Here is a 15,883-nt window from a genome sequence, read left to right as displayed (position 1 = left end):
TTACTGTTATGATTTAAAATTATTTGAAATAACAGCAAGGGGAGATTTTTTTAAATCGAAGTTAGAGAAAAATCAGTTACATTTTCATTCTTAAGGCCTGAAATCTTTTAAAAAATACATGTAACGTTAAAATGTTTGGAAATACTCAATAAAAACTTATATTTATTATTAAAAGAAAAGACTGAAAAAAAATTCTCATGTAAAAATTATTTATTTTTACAATATTAAAAACTGAAAAATACATGAAATTTTCAACTTTCTCTGATGAAATAAAGCATTTCATCTACAATTAATTCCTATTTTAGTAACATAAGTTTTTTATAGCTAAAGTGTAATAATAAAAATTAATGGAATTCCATGAAACAAATGAAATTAAAATTATTACGTTCGACCACAACATATTGGTTTTTACCTACTGTGTAACAGTTATGTTTTTGTTCACAAAACATGATGTGTCTTTCGAAAAATACACGTAATTTTAAAATATTTGGAAATACTCAATGAAAACTTATATTTATTATCAAAAGATAGTACTGAAAAAATTCTGATGTAAAAATTACTTGTTTTTACAATTTTAAAAACTAAAGAAAAAATAACATGAAATTTTCAACTTTCTCTGATAGACATATTGTCAAAATTGAGGATTTAGCAGAGAAACCAACAAATGAAAAAAAAAAATAGATAAAAAATTCAAATATATAACAAATAAATGTTACCAAACGCAAGATTAGTTACTGTTCTACTTACCTGCATAAGTTTTTTGTGTTTTAACATATTTTAATGTTTTTATTTCGTTTGAAAAAGAACAAGTGTCAAGTTGGTAATTTAAATCAACAACATGACCTACTGTGAGACTTCCGGTTGTCTAAACTATTGTCTACTAGCTGCTACCTAAACGTGACGTCGTAGATCAGTTAACTGGCCTTGTCTCTCAGTGAGGATGGTATAACTGACCAAAATCATCACAGTTTTTCTGTTATGACAGACATCAGTAACTGAGGATTGTTCCTGTTTTATTTGTATACAGGTGATTAAGATGAGTGCTAATGGAAAGGGCTATAATTGGTGCCTCTGATGGCAGAATGTTAATCAAAATAGCATCCTTCATCTTTATGATTGGAAAATCTTAAATAAAAAACAAAGCGATTGTGTGTTTTTAAGCACCGTTTGAATAATTGTTTAGAACTATTTGAATTTGTACAACATTAAATTATTTGGTTTATAAATTTTGGAGATGAGGATTGATAATTTGTATTATTCAAACTACTTTTTTGTCTTGTTCTTACAACGTTCCAGACAATGTAAATATTACCTTCTTCAGGTGTGTCTTGTCAAACTCGGGAATCTGTACAGAATTTTGAACAGAACTCTTCATTTAATCCAAGAGGGCAGATTGCTCTCATTCTGTCAGCCATTATCGGGTAATACTAAAAATACAATTATAAATTACTTAAGACTTCTATTTGATTATGGCTGATAAAACAACGGATAATAATAACAGATTCTGTTTAAAATTTTGCATAGATTTCATAGTTTGATATAAAGATTCTTGAATTCGACAAGGCATACTTAAAGAAGGTCAGAAATTACAGTGATGAAACATTATGAGAATAACATCCAATTCGTCTGAATAATCCAAATTATCAATCCTAATCTAAAAAATCTTAAAACATATTAACCACTATGCAAAACTACCTTGGGTGCCCGGCGTTGCCCAGGTGTTTGGAGGTGTATGTTGAGAAAAAAAAAGTGGTAGTAGGCAGGCAGGCAGGCTCGAACCCGTACCGCGAAGGAAGAAAAGAACATGAAATAAAAAATGTGACGTCTTTGCCATTGCGTCCATTGCCAAACTAGAAGTGGTGATGGTTTAAATTAAGGCTAGTCAATTGAATAGAGGGGATGATTTTTGAAAATATCGGCAAAAAAAGTGACCCCTCCCTGTAGAAAAGTGCCCAGTCGAGGGTGAAGGAATTAATGTTTTTAGCCAATTTTTTTATATTTGTTGTCCGAAGGGACAAGCTTCAAGACCTTCAAGATCTCATGAAAATTTGTTGTCTCTGTCGAAAGTTTTAGGCAGATACACACACGCACGCACGCACACACACACACACACACACACACACACACATACATACACTTAAACAGACAGGTGAGATTTATATTATAGATTTGGTGCTTATTTAAACTTGCATTTATTTAGGGAAACAAAAATAAAAACTTTTGTAGTGTACCTACTTGTCACGGCATTAACAAAAATCACAAAAATAGATCAAGTAGTGTTTTTTTTTTAAATTTAAGAAAATCAAATTTTATGATTTTTAGTGATTAAAAAGTTTTCATTGTTTTGAATACAAACAAAATCTCTGTATTCGAATTAAATTGTCGTCCTTAAATTTTGGCAAAATTTAAAAGAAAGCGCCTAGCATTTCTTCTATTCAGTTTATTGTAAAATTTCATTTTCCTAAATAAAAAAAAAATCCTTCATAAAATTACGTGATTTTTGGAATATGCCATCTTCCTTCCATGATGGGTACATACATCATAAAAACTTTTCTGTATTTTCTTTGCTTAAAATTTTCAGTATAGGTGCAAAGCTAAATAAGCACCTATAATTTTTATGTATCTTCTTATGCTTATTTATTCTTATCAATACAATAACATAATTCCTGCAGTTTGCTATCTCAATTCTACCATGTTATGGCATGGCCACTGTCTCCGAAGTTGTTGCAGATTAAAAATGTTTGTCCAACTACGATGTAAGATGACAAAGTGGGTCCAGACTAAAAAGACTTTGGCTCAACCTTGAAGGAAAGACGTGATGTTGTTAGTCTCAGTCTTCTCTACAAATACGATTATGGCATGTGTTCTTCAGAATTATCTGATCTATTCCCTGCTTCCTTTGTCCCAGTTCATCTGACTCGTTGGTCTCATAGTTTACATTTTTTTTTTTTATCATCTTATTGTTGTGATACTCCATTGTAGTATAGCTTCTTATACCAGTAACTTTCTTCCAAAAACCTGCAGGCTTATAGGACTCTCATCCTGCTGACTGTTTTCCTCCTACCTATAATCATGATCTTTCCGAGCATTATCTTCTATCTTTTCGATAATCATCTTTGGTTCTTGTTAGCTCCTTACATTTCATGCTTTGTCTTGAGTGATTTCCAGAGAGAAAAAAAATGTGCCCAGATGTAGAGATTAGCAGCAACTTCCTGAACCTTCCCGAAGCAACACAACATCAAACAATAATAACACACTTGCAACCACCACCAGCATTCAACATGTGGTCATGGACAAGGTCTAAATTTACTCACCATCATGCTTTAATGTGGAGAATTCAGCTCTTGCCAAAAAGGGATCATTCCGAATTGGAACAAAAACACAAAAATTGCCTTAGTCTAAGAAATATTTCTATTCTTCTGAATAAAAAGCAGAACAAATGGTGCTACTGATCCTAAACTAAAGCTTAGATTTGTTGATCTGTCCTTGCAGCGTTAAGATTAGGCACAAGGTCACTTTATAGTGGGGAATCAAGCTCCTGAAAAGAGGGCACTCTAGTCCAGTTATAAAAATAGCCTGGTCGATCCAATTGACATTCCCTTACGGATGAGAACATCTTACACAACAGGCCACAATGCAATCTTTCCTTGCAAAATAGAGATGAAAGGCAATAAATCTTTGGTCACCCATGAAAAGAAGAGATAATGCCTGGGATGATGGCCTCCTCATACCAAATAGAACATATATTACACTTTGATTCTCACTAGGATAACATGTACGTTTTTTTTTACATGCTTCCTCACATGGGCGAAGTATGACACAAGATCTGTTAATATTGAATGCAACAGCTTGCCTATAAAAGTTGCCTCAGTCTAGGAGAACTTCTCCTCTTATACGATACTACACTTTGAAATATTTATTTGCACAAAACATAAAAAAAAAATTACATTTTAAACAAATTAAGCACAAGGCTATTTAAAAGTGGTAGGAGAATGGTTGCTGTTAGTCATTCTTGGTCACAATTACTTAAAAAAATGTATATCCTACTCTTAAAAAAGTAATAAAGAACGCAAGAGAGTTGTATGCTCAATCTGTTAAGTCCAAAGTAGCTGAGCAGCGGCTTGGTTCCCACCAGTTTTGGCAAATAGCAAACAGAATCCTGAACAGAAGCGTGTGCTCCATCCCAACTATTATCAATGGACCTGAGGTAATCTCGTCAGCATCAGACAAAGCCAAACTCTTTGTCAAGAACTTTGCAGCTAATTCTACCCTTTGCGATCAAGGCTGCCAACCCCCAATATTTCCTCCTGTATCAGAAAACACGCTATGTGATATACGTATATCTGTACGTGATATTGACAAGCTAATCAAAAACCTTGATTCCAGTAAAGCAACTGGCCCTGACGGTATTCCAATTATAGTACTCAAAAAACTTCAACCTGAACTAGCGCCAATACTTACAAAACTGTTTAAACGTTGTCTTAAGGAGAATAGTTTCCCATCTCCCTGGAAAATTTCATCAGTATGCCCTGTATTTAAGAATTCAGGTGATCGCTCATCCCCCTCTCAGTACAGGCCAATAAGTCTCCTGTGCGTCATGAGTAAGTTGCTGGAATCTGTGTTAAATACAGAAGTAATCAAACATCTCAACAAAAATAACCTTCTTAGTGACACTCAATATGGTTTCCGTTCTACTAGATCTATAGCAGATGTGCTTACAGTTATATCTCATAGGATTAGCAAATCTCTTGACGGAGGCAACCTTTCTAGGGCAATTGCTCTTGACATATCTAAGGCCTTTGATAGGGTATGGCATAAAGGTTTACTTCATAAGATCTCTAGCTATGGTATAGCTGGAAAAGTCTTCTCAATTATTAAATCATTTCTTTCTGATAGGTTCATAAGAGTAGTAGTTGAGGGGCAAAAATCAGAAGCTCACAGTATTAATGCCGGTGTCCCTCAGGGGTCCATCCTGGGCCCAACTCTTTTCCTGATCTACATTAATGATCTTCCAAATCACATCCTTACATCATTTGTAGACATTTATGCTGACGACACTACCATTTACGGTAGCACATCTAAGACAGTAAACGACCAAATTCTCTCCAATTCTCTCTCCTCTGATCTTGAGCACGTAGTGCAGTGGGGTAAGGAGTGGCTGGTTACTTTTAATGCATCTAAAACCAAGCTTCTCTCTTTACATCATCAACATTCTGATCCACATCTGGCATCAATTGAAATGAATGGCTCTCGTCTTCAGGAGGCCTCAAGTTTTAAGAAGCTTCTTGGCTTGACCATTACTCCTGATCTTAAGTGGAACACGTACATCAAATCTGTTGCCAAGGCCGCTGGAAAAATGGTGGGATCTTTCTATTGATCCGGTAGATATCTCACTGCTGATGCTATTCTCTATCTATATAAGAGCCAGGTACGTCCAAGGATGGAATACTGTTGCCACATCTGGGCAGGAGCTGCTAGAAAGGACTTGTCCTGCCTTGATAGAGTTCAAAATAGACTTCGTAGCCTCGTAGGAGATGTCCTTTTTTCTTCCTTGCAACCTCTATCTCACAGAAGAGATGTTGCGAGTTTGTCTCTGATGTATCGTTATTTTCATGGAAAGTGTTCGACTGAGCTTCAATCTATGGTCCCCCCTCGCCAAACTTTCACAAGAAACACTCGTCTAGCTGTAAACACTATCAATAATTCCCCCCACTCTTTATCTGTGCCTAAACCTAAACGTAGATTCCATGAACAAAGCTTCTTTCTTAGAACTGCACGCCTGTGGAATTGTCTTCCGTTTTCCTGCTTTCCGGCTGACTACAATATGGTTGTCTTCAAGTCTAACGTAAATAAGTTCTTGATGAGCCGTTCCATATAAGTTATCAAATTTACCAAATTTTCATTACTAATGATTACTATATTGTCCAATTTTTACTGTACACTCTTTAACCCTTATCCTTGAGTGGCCTCTTGGCCTTGATAATGTGGTGATGCCTATGTAAAAAAAAAAAAAAAAAAAAAAAGCTAGAATCACCAATCACCATAATACCACATTTACTCTAGGAGGCCCGTTCTATTTTCCCTACTTTCCGATAGTTTTATTTTTATCTATTTATATATGCATTTCGTATCCTCTGTTTGCAGTATCTACCTCCTCTCTTTCTCCACTTTCTCTTCTATCTTCCCTATTTTTCCTTTCTTTTTTTATTGTTGGCTCTTCTTCAGTGTTCCCCATTATTACAGTGGCCTTTAATTTATTTTTGTACTATTACCTACATATATACTAACCATCCTATTTACCATCATATGTTGTACCTACTTTTTATCACTATTTACCACATTATCTTATCCCTTCATCCTCATCTCATATTTAAATGTTAAGCCAGTTTTTTTTTTATGTATCATTTTTAATTCTTGCAATTCTTTTGAGATGAATAATTTGTATATTTTTATTTATTTGCGGACTATTATCCTCATCTTTATAGTTGTTGTTTCACAACGTTTCGGCCAACTATTCTTCTGGCCTTCGTCAGGTGGTTAACCATGACGGGATAGGAATGCGGAGTTTCTTAACTGTATCTTCAGTAATTACTGCCTTCCATAGTTGTTGTCGTCTCACCATGTTTTGGGCAATTAATCCTCTGGCCGACTTTGGGTAGGATTGAAACCGCTATATTCAGACAATGCTCACCTGGAACCGGAGAGATTCAACACCTCTATTCACTTCACTACGGACCTCAAAGGGCAATCAAGGTAGGGTTTTTTTGGTCTTATAAATCCAAGTTTTTCCGTTCTTATCTGGTCCTCCATGTTTAAAAGATAAGTATAATAGTCCATAAATAAATAAATAAAAATATACAAATTACTCATCTCGAAAGAATTCCAATAATTAAATAATATATACCATTTGGTACAGACCCGACAATGGAAGATCAGATAACAAAAAACTTTGATTTGTAAGACCAAAAAATTCAACCTTCGTGGCCTGTGGCGCAGTGGATAGAGATGTTGAATCTCTACAGTTCCAGCTAGCCAGAGGATTAGTTATCCAAAACGTGGTGAGATGACAACAACTATGGAAGGCAGTAATTACTGAAGATATAGTTGAAGATTCAGCATTCCTATCTCATCGCGGGTAAAAACCTGATGAAGACCGGAGGAATAGTTGGCCGAAACGTTGTGAACTAACAACCATAATAGATGAGAACAGTTTTCTATATTTGCATTTTGTATAATTCTGGTGAGAAGCATTTAGCTTCGAAATGACATGGACTAAAGAGTTTTTTTTTTTTTCTTACTTTTCCCCTTAATTTTTCCTTTTTGTTCTGACGATATAAAAAAGTTATATATAACTTTTACTCCTCATCTTTTATTTAATATAACTATGTTTATATCCAATAATTTCATTGGAAAGAATCGTGGAGTGGAGAAAGAAGAAAATTTAAAAGAAAGCGCCTAGAATAAAAAATTTAAAATGATAGACTATTCACTGTTTTCCGGTTTGTTCTGAACCGAAAACAAGTAAGCCAATCTCTAAGTAGTGGGGAATCTATATGGGAGAGAAAATAAAAAACGGAGATGAGTGGAGTTTGGGAGTAGATGATTCCCATCCAATATGAATGCAGATATGTACTACACCTTGATATTAGCTTTAAATGAAAAGTAGAAAGTGGATCTTGGGCTTCACTTTCAGCAGCTGCGTAACTCTCTTCCATTATTTTGTCCTTTAGTCCTTACATTCCATGAACGATGTTTCTGACAAAGGGAACAAAATTGCTGTTTTCTGGGTTGGAATCTATTCATATCACACATATCGTTGGTTAGTTTTTGACCTTGAAGTAGTAGGATTTTTTATTTATTTATATATATATAGATCCTTACATCAAGCTGCTTCATGCTCTGTCTGGAGCGATTTCCATAAAAAAAAAGTGTAATGTTATTAAAGTCGATTGTTTTCTTGTTTATATATCTTATTTTTATTTATTTTTTATTTTTTGGAGGGGAAATCAGCTAAATCGTATTTTCCCATCTTTTTAATTCCCTTCCATTTCAAAGTTGATATTCTTTAACTTCGTTCGTCTCTCTTCCTTCTTAACTTTCCGGATTTGAACTTTGAAGCTATTAGCATTCACATTCAAACCATTCCTTTCTGCAGACACAACAAACAACACATCCAGCACAAGTTGGCCTTGAGACAAGTCAGGTCAATTAAGATCATCAACACGTACAACATTATAACTCTCTATATCTATACATTAACAAAACTATATGAACGCTTCTTCGTATGTGCGTTTCCGGCCTTCTCTGCAGAGTTTCATTATTTACAATTAATCGAGTATTTATTGAAATAAAAAAAATGCCATTGCGTTAAGTAGCAAACATAACCTTATAAAAAATAAGGTGCTTGCTTCTGAGAAGCAATGCTTTCTCCACTGCTTCTTAAGATAGAGTCGACAGATCGATTTTTTAAATTGTCGTTTTAAGCAAAAACAATATTGCGTACTTAATTATCATGTCGAAAATAGTAATATATCCAAAAATTACGAAAATTCATCGAAAAGGACAACTTATATTGTGTTTTTAGTTAAAAAAAAGAAAAAAGAAAAAAAAGTCTATTGCTGCTGTAAGACAACAAATATTACACACCATGGTATTATTATACAAACACCATGACAGCGTTAGGGTTAGGGTTAGGTTTAGGGTTAGGGTTAGGGTTTAGGGTTAGGGTTAGGGTTAGGGTTAGGGGTTAGGGTTAGGGTTAGGGGTAGGGTTAATTCGCTGTCACGGTGTTTGTATAGTTTTACCCACACCATGAACAAATAATCTAAAATTTCGTTCCGATTTATGTCCCCCTCTTCTGTCTACTTTATAATGTCCAAGAAAAATGCAATTTTACCCAACTTTCCGGAAAAATTACTTTTAACTATAAATAATATTATTTATTAAATAACTTTCTACTTGATGAATTTTTGTAATTTTTATATATATTTCTATTTTTAACATGACAATTAAGTACATAATATTGTTTTTTGTTTTTTTTATCGATCTGCCGACTCAATCTTAACACGCACTAAAAATACTTTTCAAATATTGATTAGGAAATTAAATTCTCCAGAAAGCATTTCGGTTTCTTCATAAACATGTCAACCGTTTTAATTTTTTGTTAATAGTTAAATAAATAAATAAATAAATAATGAATTACTTCGTGACCCTGCGAAATTTTAAAGGAATTTTAAAGCATTTAAACTATCGAAAAGACAGTCGTTACTGGTTTTAAATTCTTATTATAAGAGCGAACATTTTAGAAGCTATTTAATTTAAATAATGTTTTAATTAAAGATCGAAACAACATTAATTTAGGTTCGATTAATAATGGCCAAGCAAGCGATACCGTAATATTAAATTTAACTTTAAATGTCCTATTTAAAAACATCGGTAAAAACATACAAAGTAAAAAAAAAGAAAAAAAAAAAGCGAAATAACAAACGAAAGTAATATGACTCCCGGATACATAGCGATAGTAGTAAAAGTATAAAGAGGAAGAAAACGAACTAAATAAATAATTACCTGCCTCTTCGAACGCTATTTAATTTTCTTCTCTTTTTTTTTAAAGCATGCATAGGTTATCTGCCCCTGACAAAAAGCAAATACCTCCAACCATAATTAGATTTCATACTGTTCCTTCTACCCCTTAGTCAGCCTCCTCCTACTGCCGCCTTTCTTTCACATTACTCCCACTTCCATTATAATTCCTTAGGTTTTCGAGGGAAACAGAAAAAAAAGAAGAAAAGAATCAACGTCGTCCATTCATGACTTCTCGCCCGTAATGGCTGAGAAACGAGACACACTGGTGCTGGTGGTTTCACTACTTACTGGTGCTAGTAGACAACAGCAATCAGTGATGTGGTTATAATACACACCTATATACATACATATATGTATATATATGTATGTATGTATATCTATACATACATACATGTACCAAGCGAGAAAAGGGACTTACATATCTATCGAATCACGATGAAGATAATCAAGTTATCGATCGAAAGAAGGACTCCGAAAATGACCAGAGATGACAATAACAATAACAATACTATCATAAATAATAACTACAGTAACAACAATAGTAATAACTGCAGAAATAATAACAATTATTATACCAACACTAATGACAACAATACTACCAGTAACAACAATATCTGTTGTAGCGTTAGGAAGACAGCTACTACGACTACGACGACTACGACATTATTATAAAAACAAAAAACACTTAAAATAAAAAAGGGGGGGAGACGAAATTTTGAATGTTTCTTTAAATAACTTATTTTTAATTTTTTTTTTTTTTTTTAATACCTACTTTTAAAGGGGGGTGAACGAATGACGATGTGTCTATACAAGAGACGTTTATTTTCTTATATCGTCGTCTTTCTTCAACTTCTGGTCGTTTTTTGCAAGTCTGCTAATTTGGACAACAGGACTTTGCAAAAAAATAAAGGTACGTATCTTCGGTCATAGTGACCGAAATATTGTATTATTATGATGATTCTTTTTTTTTTTCTACCCCCCCCCCCACTTTCTTGCCATCTTTCTTCTCCTTCTCTCTTATGAACCTCTTATACTTATTTACTTAGCCATTCTCACCCCCCTCTATTATGTGAGTCTTAGTATGTGTATACTCTATAAGTATGTAATACTTAAACCATATTTATAATTAAACTCTATCTGAAAGAATATTGAGCACATTGTTCTAAGTCGATTTCCATGTTATATATATAATTACGTACATTACTCGCAAAATCTCATTTTACTTCTATTTTTACCAATCTTTCTGGAACTCTAAACAAACAAAAGAAAGCATTATTTTAAACTTATGTTTTTGATTATTTGATTAAAAAAACAAACAAACAAAACAAAACATACTGTTTGTGTTGAATAAATACATATTGTCTATGATTTTTCGATAGAAAAATCGGGGATGAGTTTCCTATTCATCCTACTATATAAACTGATCCCCCTATTTATAACCATTTTTGTTTCAGCAACCATAAAAAACGCGCACATCTGCTTGTAAAATATTTTATTTCCCGTGTTTTCTTTTTATTTGTTTTTGTTGTATGGTACATTCGTTTAAGGATTGGTTTAATTTTCTATTGTAATCAAGTTATAAATATTAGTGTATGTATGTAATATATATATATATATATATATATATATATATATATATGATTGAAAAAAATAAAAATAAATAAATAAAAACAGGTAAGAAAAATACCTGAAGCTGAAATGTACTGAAATTGTAATTTCAGTACACCAAAACAAACATAATGGCTTCGTACTCTAAGTTGATAACAGAACAATTTAATTAGGTAGTTTTTTCTCTCTTTGAGTCAAGTTAATTTTATGTTAATAAAATAAGTGACTAGCTTTTTTTTTTTTTTTTTTTTTAATTGACCATCATATATGTTTTCATCCAACATATCTTGTCTTAATATTTCTATTTATATTTATGTCTATCTGTGTACTTGATTTAAAATTGACACCACGGCGATTATAATACCATGAATGATTAATTAATTGTATGGAAAGTCAAAGCTAGAAAGGTGTGTGTGTGTGTGTGTATATATATATATATATAACTTATTTCGTCGACTTTTTACCTATATAATTGTGAAAATAAATCCTCTCTTCGTGACCGTCATGCAACAAACATTTTTGTTTTCTCCTCCCACTTGTTTAATTTAGTTGATACTCATGCAAAGAGTGATCCGGATCCGTGCTGAAATAACATTATTTTAAAAGCCATTCTTAACATGGGGAGGGTGTTTTGTACCTATTCTGTACTTTAACCTTACAATTGAATAAACAAAACTTCAATTAAACGTAGAAATACGGTTTAGAAAAATAGAGCGGATCGATCATCGCTCTCTGCATTAGCATCATTTAGTTAAACTAATTAAAAAAAAAAAAATGGTTAAATTGTTTTGGAAATTTTCAAGAATATATATTTTTAATGGTTTCCAATTATTTAAAATTCTATATTAAAACTATATTAATTAAAAACACAACGCAACTGCTGTCTATGCCCATAAATGTTAAACATTTAAAATTATTTCGTACTTCAAATATAGAAACGTGTTGTATTTTTGTAAATCAAGACTAAATACTTGTACGTTTTTAAATGCTTATGCATATATATTAAAGAGCGTAATGTTGAACTTTCGGAGTTCTCTAGTAATAATAATAGCGCGGTCGCGGTACCAAATTGGAAGGTGAATTTAGGACGCTAAAACCTACATAACCGAAAAATGGTTTCAAATCCACGGTCTACATTTTATTTATTTTGCACATTGATTTTTAAGAAAATTTCTTTTTATTTAGAATCTAGAAAAGTGGAAAACAATTTAGTTATTTAGCTTAACTCTTTAAAAATAGATTTTAATTAAAGGTGCTGATATTATTACAATGACATTTAATACAACGAAACAGATCTTATATATAATAAATATATATATATATATATATATATATATGCACACACACATTAGTCTAATTGAAATATGATTATAATTTGATGGTCTCAAATTTATGGTCGATTTGTCGCTAATCGGTCTCACGAAAATTGTCATAAAAATCTATTTTGATTAATGTACTTGAATAAAAAAGGTAGATTGCAATTGAAACAGTTTTTCGGTTGTGTGTGTGTATATATATATATATATATATATATATATATATATATATATATATATATATATATATATATATATATATATAATATTTAGCGTCCTAAATCCCCCTTTTAATTTGGTACTACTAACAAAGTTCCTGTACGTTTTATTTTGAGGTTCAAAATATTTCGAATAAGTGTTCGAGTTGCTGTTTTTGCGTAATAATTATGTCTATTCCATATTTACTGACATGAGTTTCTACAGTTGTCATACTTATGATAAGCAAGCTGGAACGTTTTTTTTTTCATTCCGAAGAGTTTGCCAAACATGCTATGTTTTGTGTGTTGAGCACAGTGAGCACTGTTCAAGTAAATACTGAAATTAATATATTATATACTACATAACATGTTTTATAATATATATGCATATAACATAAAACATATACATGGAGTGTATGTGTACGCCTCGCACACATACACGACATGTACACTGTACGAGGTGTATCTTTCTCCATGAAAATAAACATTCAAAATGGCCGCTTCATGGTCACGTCACGTTACGAAAATATCTCTTTCTGCTGGTGTGCGATTAAAATTGTTCTGATACGACGAAAAACAAACTTTAGCAATTTCTCTCGAGAGAGACAGAAGTCTGCTTGCTTCAGAAGTCTTGATTTGTTTTTGTTTTATTTTTCAGTAAAATAATTAATTGTTGCTATCTTTAATCATGAAAAGGCAAAAAAATCTTTTCACAAAAAAAAAAAAAAGATGGAAACATCCGAATGAAATTTGAAATTTATAGAAACCCAAATGAATATTATTTTTATGCAATCGATCAAAATATCGGTACTCGTGCAGTATATAGACCATGCTATCATCGGAATTGTCCGGGCAGTTTACGGGAAGCGCCGGAAGTTGCCGAACGAAAGTTTCGTATTTTTATTTTTTTTCTAGAAAAACAAATCGCTGTTGGAACCTAATTCGCACACTTGAAAATTTTTGATAAAATAGCAAACGACTTTTTTGTGACAGTTCTATTTAATTATTCGTTGTAAATCCAGAGTTCAGCCTAAAGAAAAAGAAAACATCTTTGATGTACGTACCCGTCATGGAATGAAAATGTATTTAAAAAATCACGTAAATTGATAAAGTATTGCATTTTATTTTTTTAAGAAAATAAAATTGATTTTTAGCGATTAATATGTAGCCACTACAAGGCAGATTTTCATCTCTTATTTCTGGAGAGGTTAAGGAGGGTGAACATGAACAAGTGATGAATTTTTTAAATGGCGGAGCAAGACCTACCATCCTCGCTACCTTATAAGATTTGGATTCTTAGTAAAAAAACAAAAGGTTGAAATGTTCGTTCCGTCTCAAGTACGTACATCAATTTTTTTTTTTTTTTTAGGTTCATTCCAATTCCAACATGGTCGGCCTGGTCAATTAAAAAAAAAATGGAATGGCTAAATTAGAACTTATTTAATGAAAATAGACACGCACGCATCATACTATTTTTCTTATTAGCATACGATTTTATTCCATATAAGGTTTAACGAAGAGTATGTATTGGTTTGAATTGGCAACTCTGGCGAAGTTAATGTCGTGGGTTAATGAAAGACATGGACAACTTCCAATCGTATTGATTCTTAGATGTCATATTTAATGCCTCCGTTAGCCATTTTTGAAATACAACTACTATTAGAAACGTATGCAAAACTGAAAAAAAATCGAGGACGCTGATTGGATAACTTGACATATCACCTTGGCAACACTGGAACGCTACAATAAATCCTCTTTACTCTTGGCGACCATCTTGAAATTGGAACTAATAAAGTGAAATTCCACTGATCTTTGCTTGGCTTAGGGCAATTTTGATTTTCAAAGTTCAACATATTGGTCCTACACCAGTTTAATAATAATTAGATTATTTGATAAATGTTTTTATTTTTGTTTATTAAATACTTGTTTTGGTTTTGTAGTTATTGTGTATGGTTTCAATTTTTAAAATATATGTAGCTTCTATTTGGAGAAAGTGTTTATTTTAGTGCTAAAGATATTATTAACAAGTGCTTACTTGGTATTGTCAGGGAGTTTTTACTTTCGCTTTTGTTTCGCTTTTTTTAAACCAAATTATTTTTCTAAATGGTATTTTGATAGTTAAACTATTACGATATCGTTTACTTAAGTGAACGAAATTGTTAACAACACTTCTGCATTTTAGCTTTCTTATTTTATTTATTTATTTATTTATTTATTTTTTTTTAGAAGAGTTCGATGCAGGACAAGTGGGTGATAATTGCGAAATTTACGGAATTTTGCGAAAGTTTTCGGAAAATTTAAACAAATCCTTTAATATATTTAATATAGCAACACAACAAAAACATTAAATTATTTAAGTTTTCGTAATAAATTAAAGTTTTAGGTACTTATGCACTTATGTTACCGTGCTGAAATAACGTTATTTAGAAAGTCATTCTTGACGTGGTGAGGGCAGAGTGTTTTGTAATCTGTACTTTCACCTAACAATTTCATAAAAACATATCGTAAAACTTGAAAATACTATTTCAAATTAAAAAAAAAAAAATAGCACGGTAACATAAGTGCATAAGCACCAAGTTTTTGAAATAAATTAAAATCACTTTTTATATAACTGATTGCGTTCATTTCCAGATAAAATTTCATGATTGTCTCTACTTATTCTGAATTGAAATTGAACTCTTCAAAAATAAAAACCAAAGCAAGGTAAAATCCACAACTTGTGCATTTGCACAAGTGGCTTGTTGGCTTGTTAACCCGTAAATATTGGATTAGCTTCCCAAATTTTCAATCCATGAGTATTTGCTAAGAATTTTAAAGCTACTTTAAAAGAATTTTTATTCAACACTTTAAATACTTTTAAATTCCTTTCAAAAAGTCACAAGTCTTTAAATTTCTGAATAATAAAAAGAAAATTTTATTCGGTTTCGACGATGTAAACATGTTGCGATTAAAATTCTGGATAGTAAATTAGAATTTTTTTTTTTTTTTTTTTTTTTTTTTTTGATAGAGAAGAGTCCTTTCGAGTTAAAATCAATTTACGCATGTAATTTGATGAAAAATGCGTTTGAAATGTGTAACTATATTCTTCAAGAATAGTGGTTTATTATTTTATTTTGTCTAATGTGCGCTGGTAACCAGCGCCGCTGGTTGTCCAACCGAAGACGAGACCTGCCTTTT

At 32.0% G+C, this 15,883-nt stretch overlaps 1 protein-coding gene across 2 annotated transcripts in view; it reads left to right on the top strand.

The window, feature by feature from the left end:
• The first annotated feature begins 9,736 nt into the window (after positions 1 to 9,736).
• Positions 9,737 to 15,883, top strand: part of LOC145297581 (insulin-like peptide receptor) — a 290,500-nt gene continuing 284,353 nt past the window's right edge. The window contains exon 1 of one of the 2 annotated variants that reach the window (XM_080143619.1): positions 9,737 to 10,495. In XM_080143619.1, coding sequence (XP_079999745.1) covers positions 10,378 to 10,495 — 118 coding nt within the window. In that variant the 5' untranslated portion in view covers positions 9,737 to 10,377. The remainder of the gene's footprint in view (positions 10,496 to 15,883) is intronic. The other variant, XM_080143620.1, reaches the window with a different exon arrangement.

Source organism: Euprymna scolopes, chromosome 18 (genome assembly GCF_053919585.1).
Source record: "Euprymna scolopes isolate OS-2025 chromosome 18, ASM5391958v1, whole genome shotgun sequence".
NCBI classification, from domain to species: domain Eukaryota; kingdom Metazoa; phylum Mollusca; class Cephalopoda; order Sepiida; family Sepiolidae; genus Euprymna; species Euprymna scolopes.
This window is presented reverse-complemented; position numbering and strand designations above follow the sequence as displayed.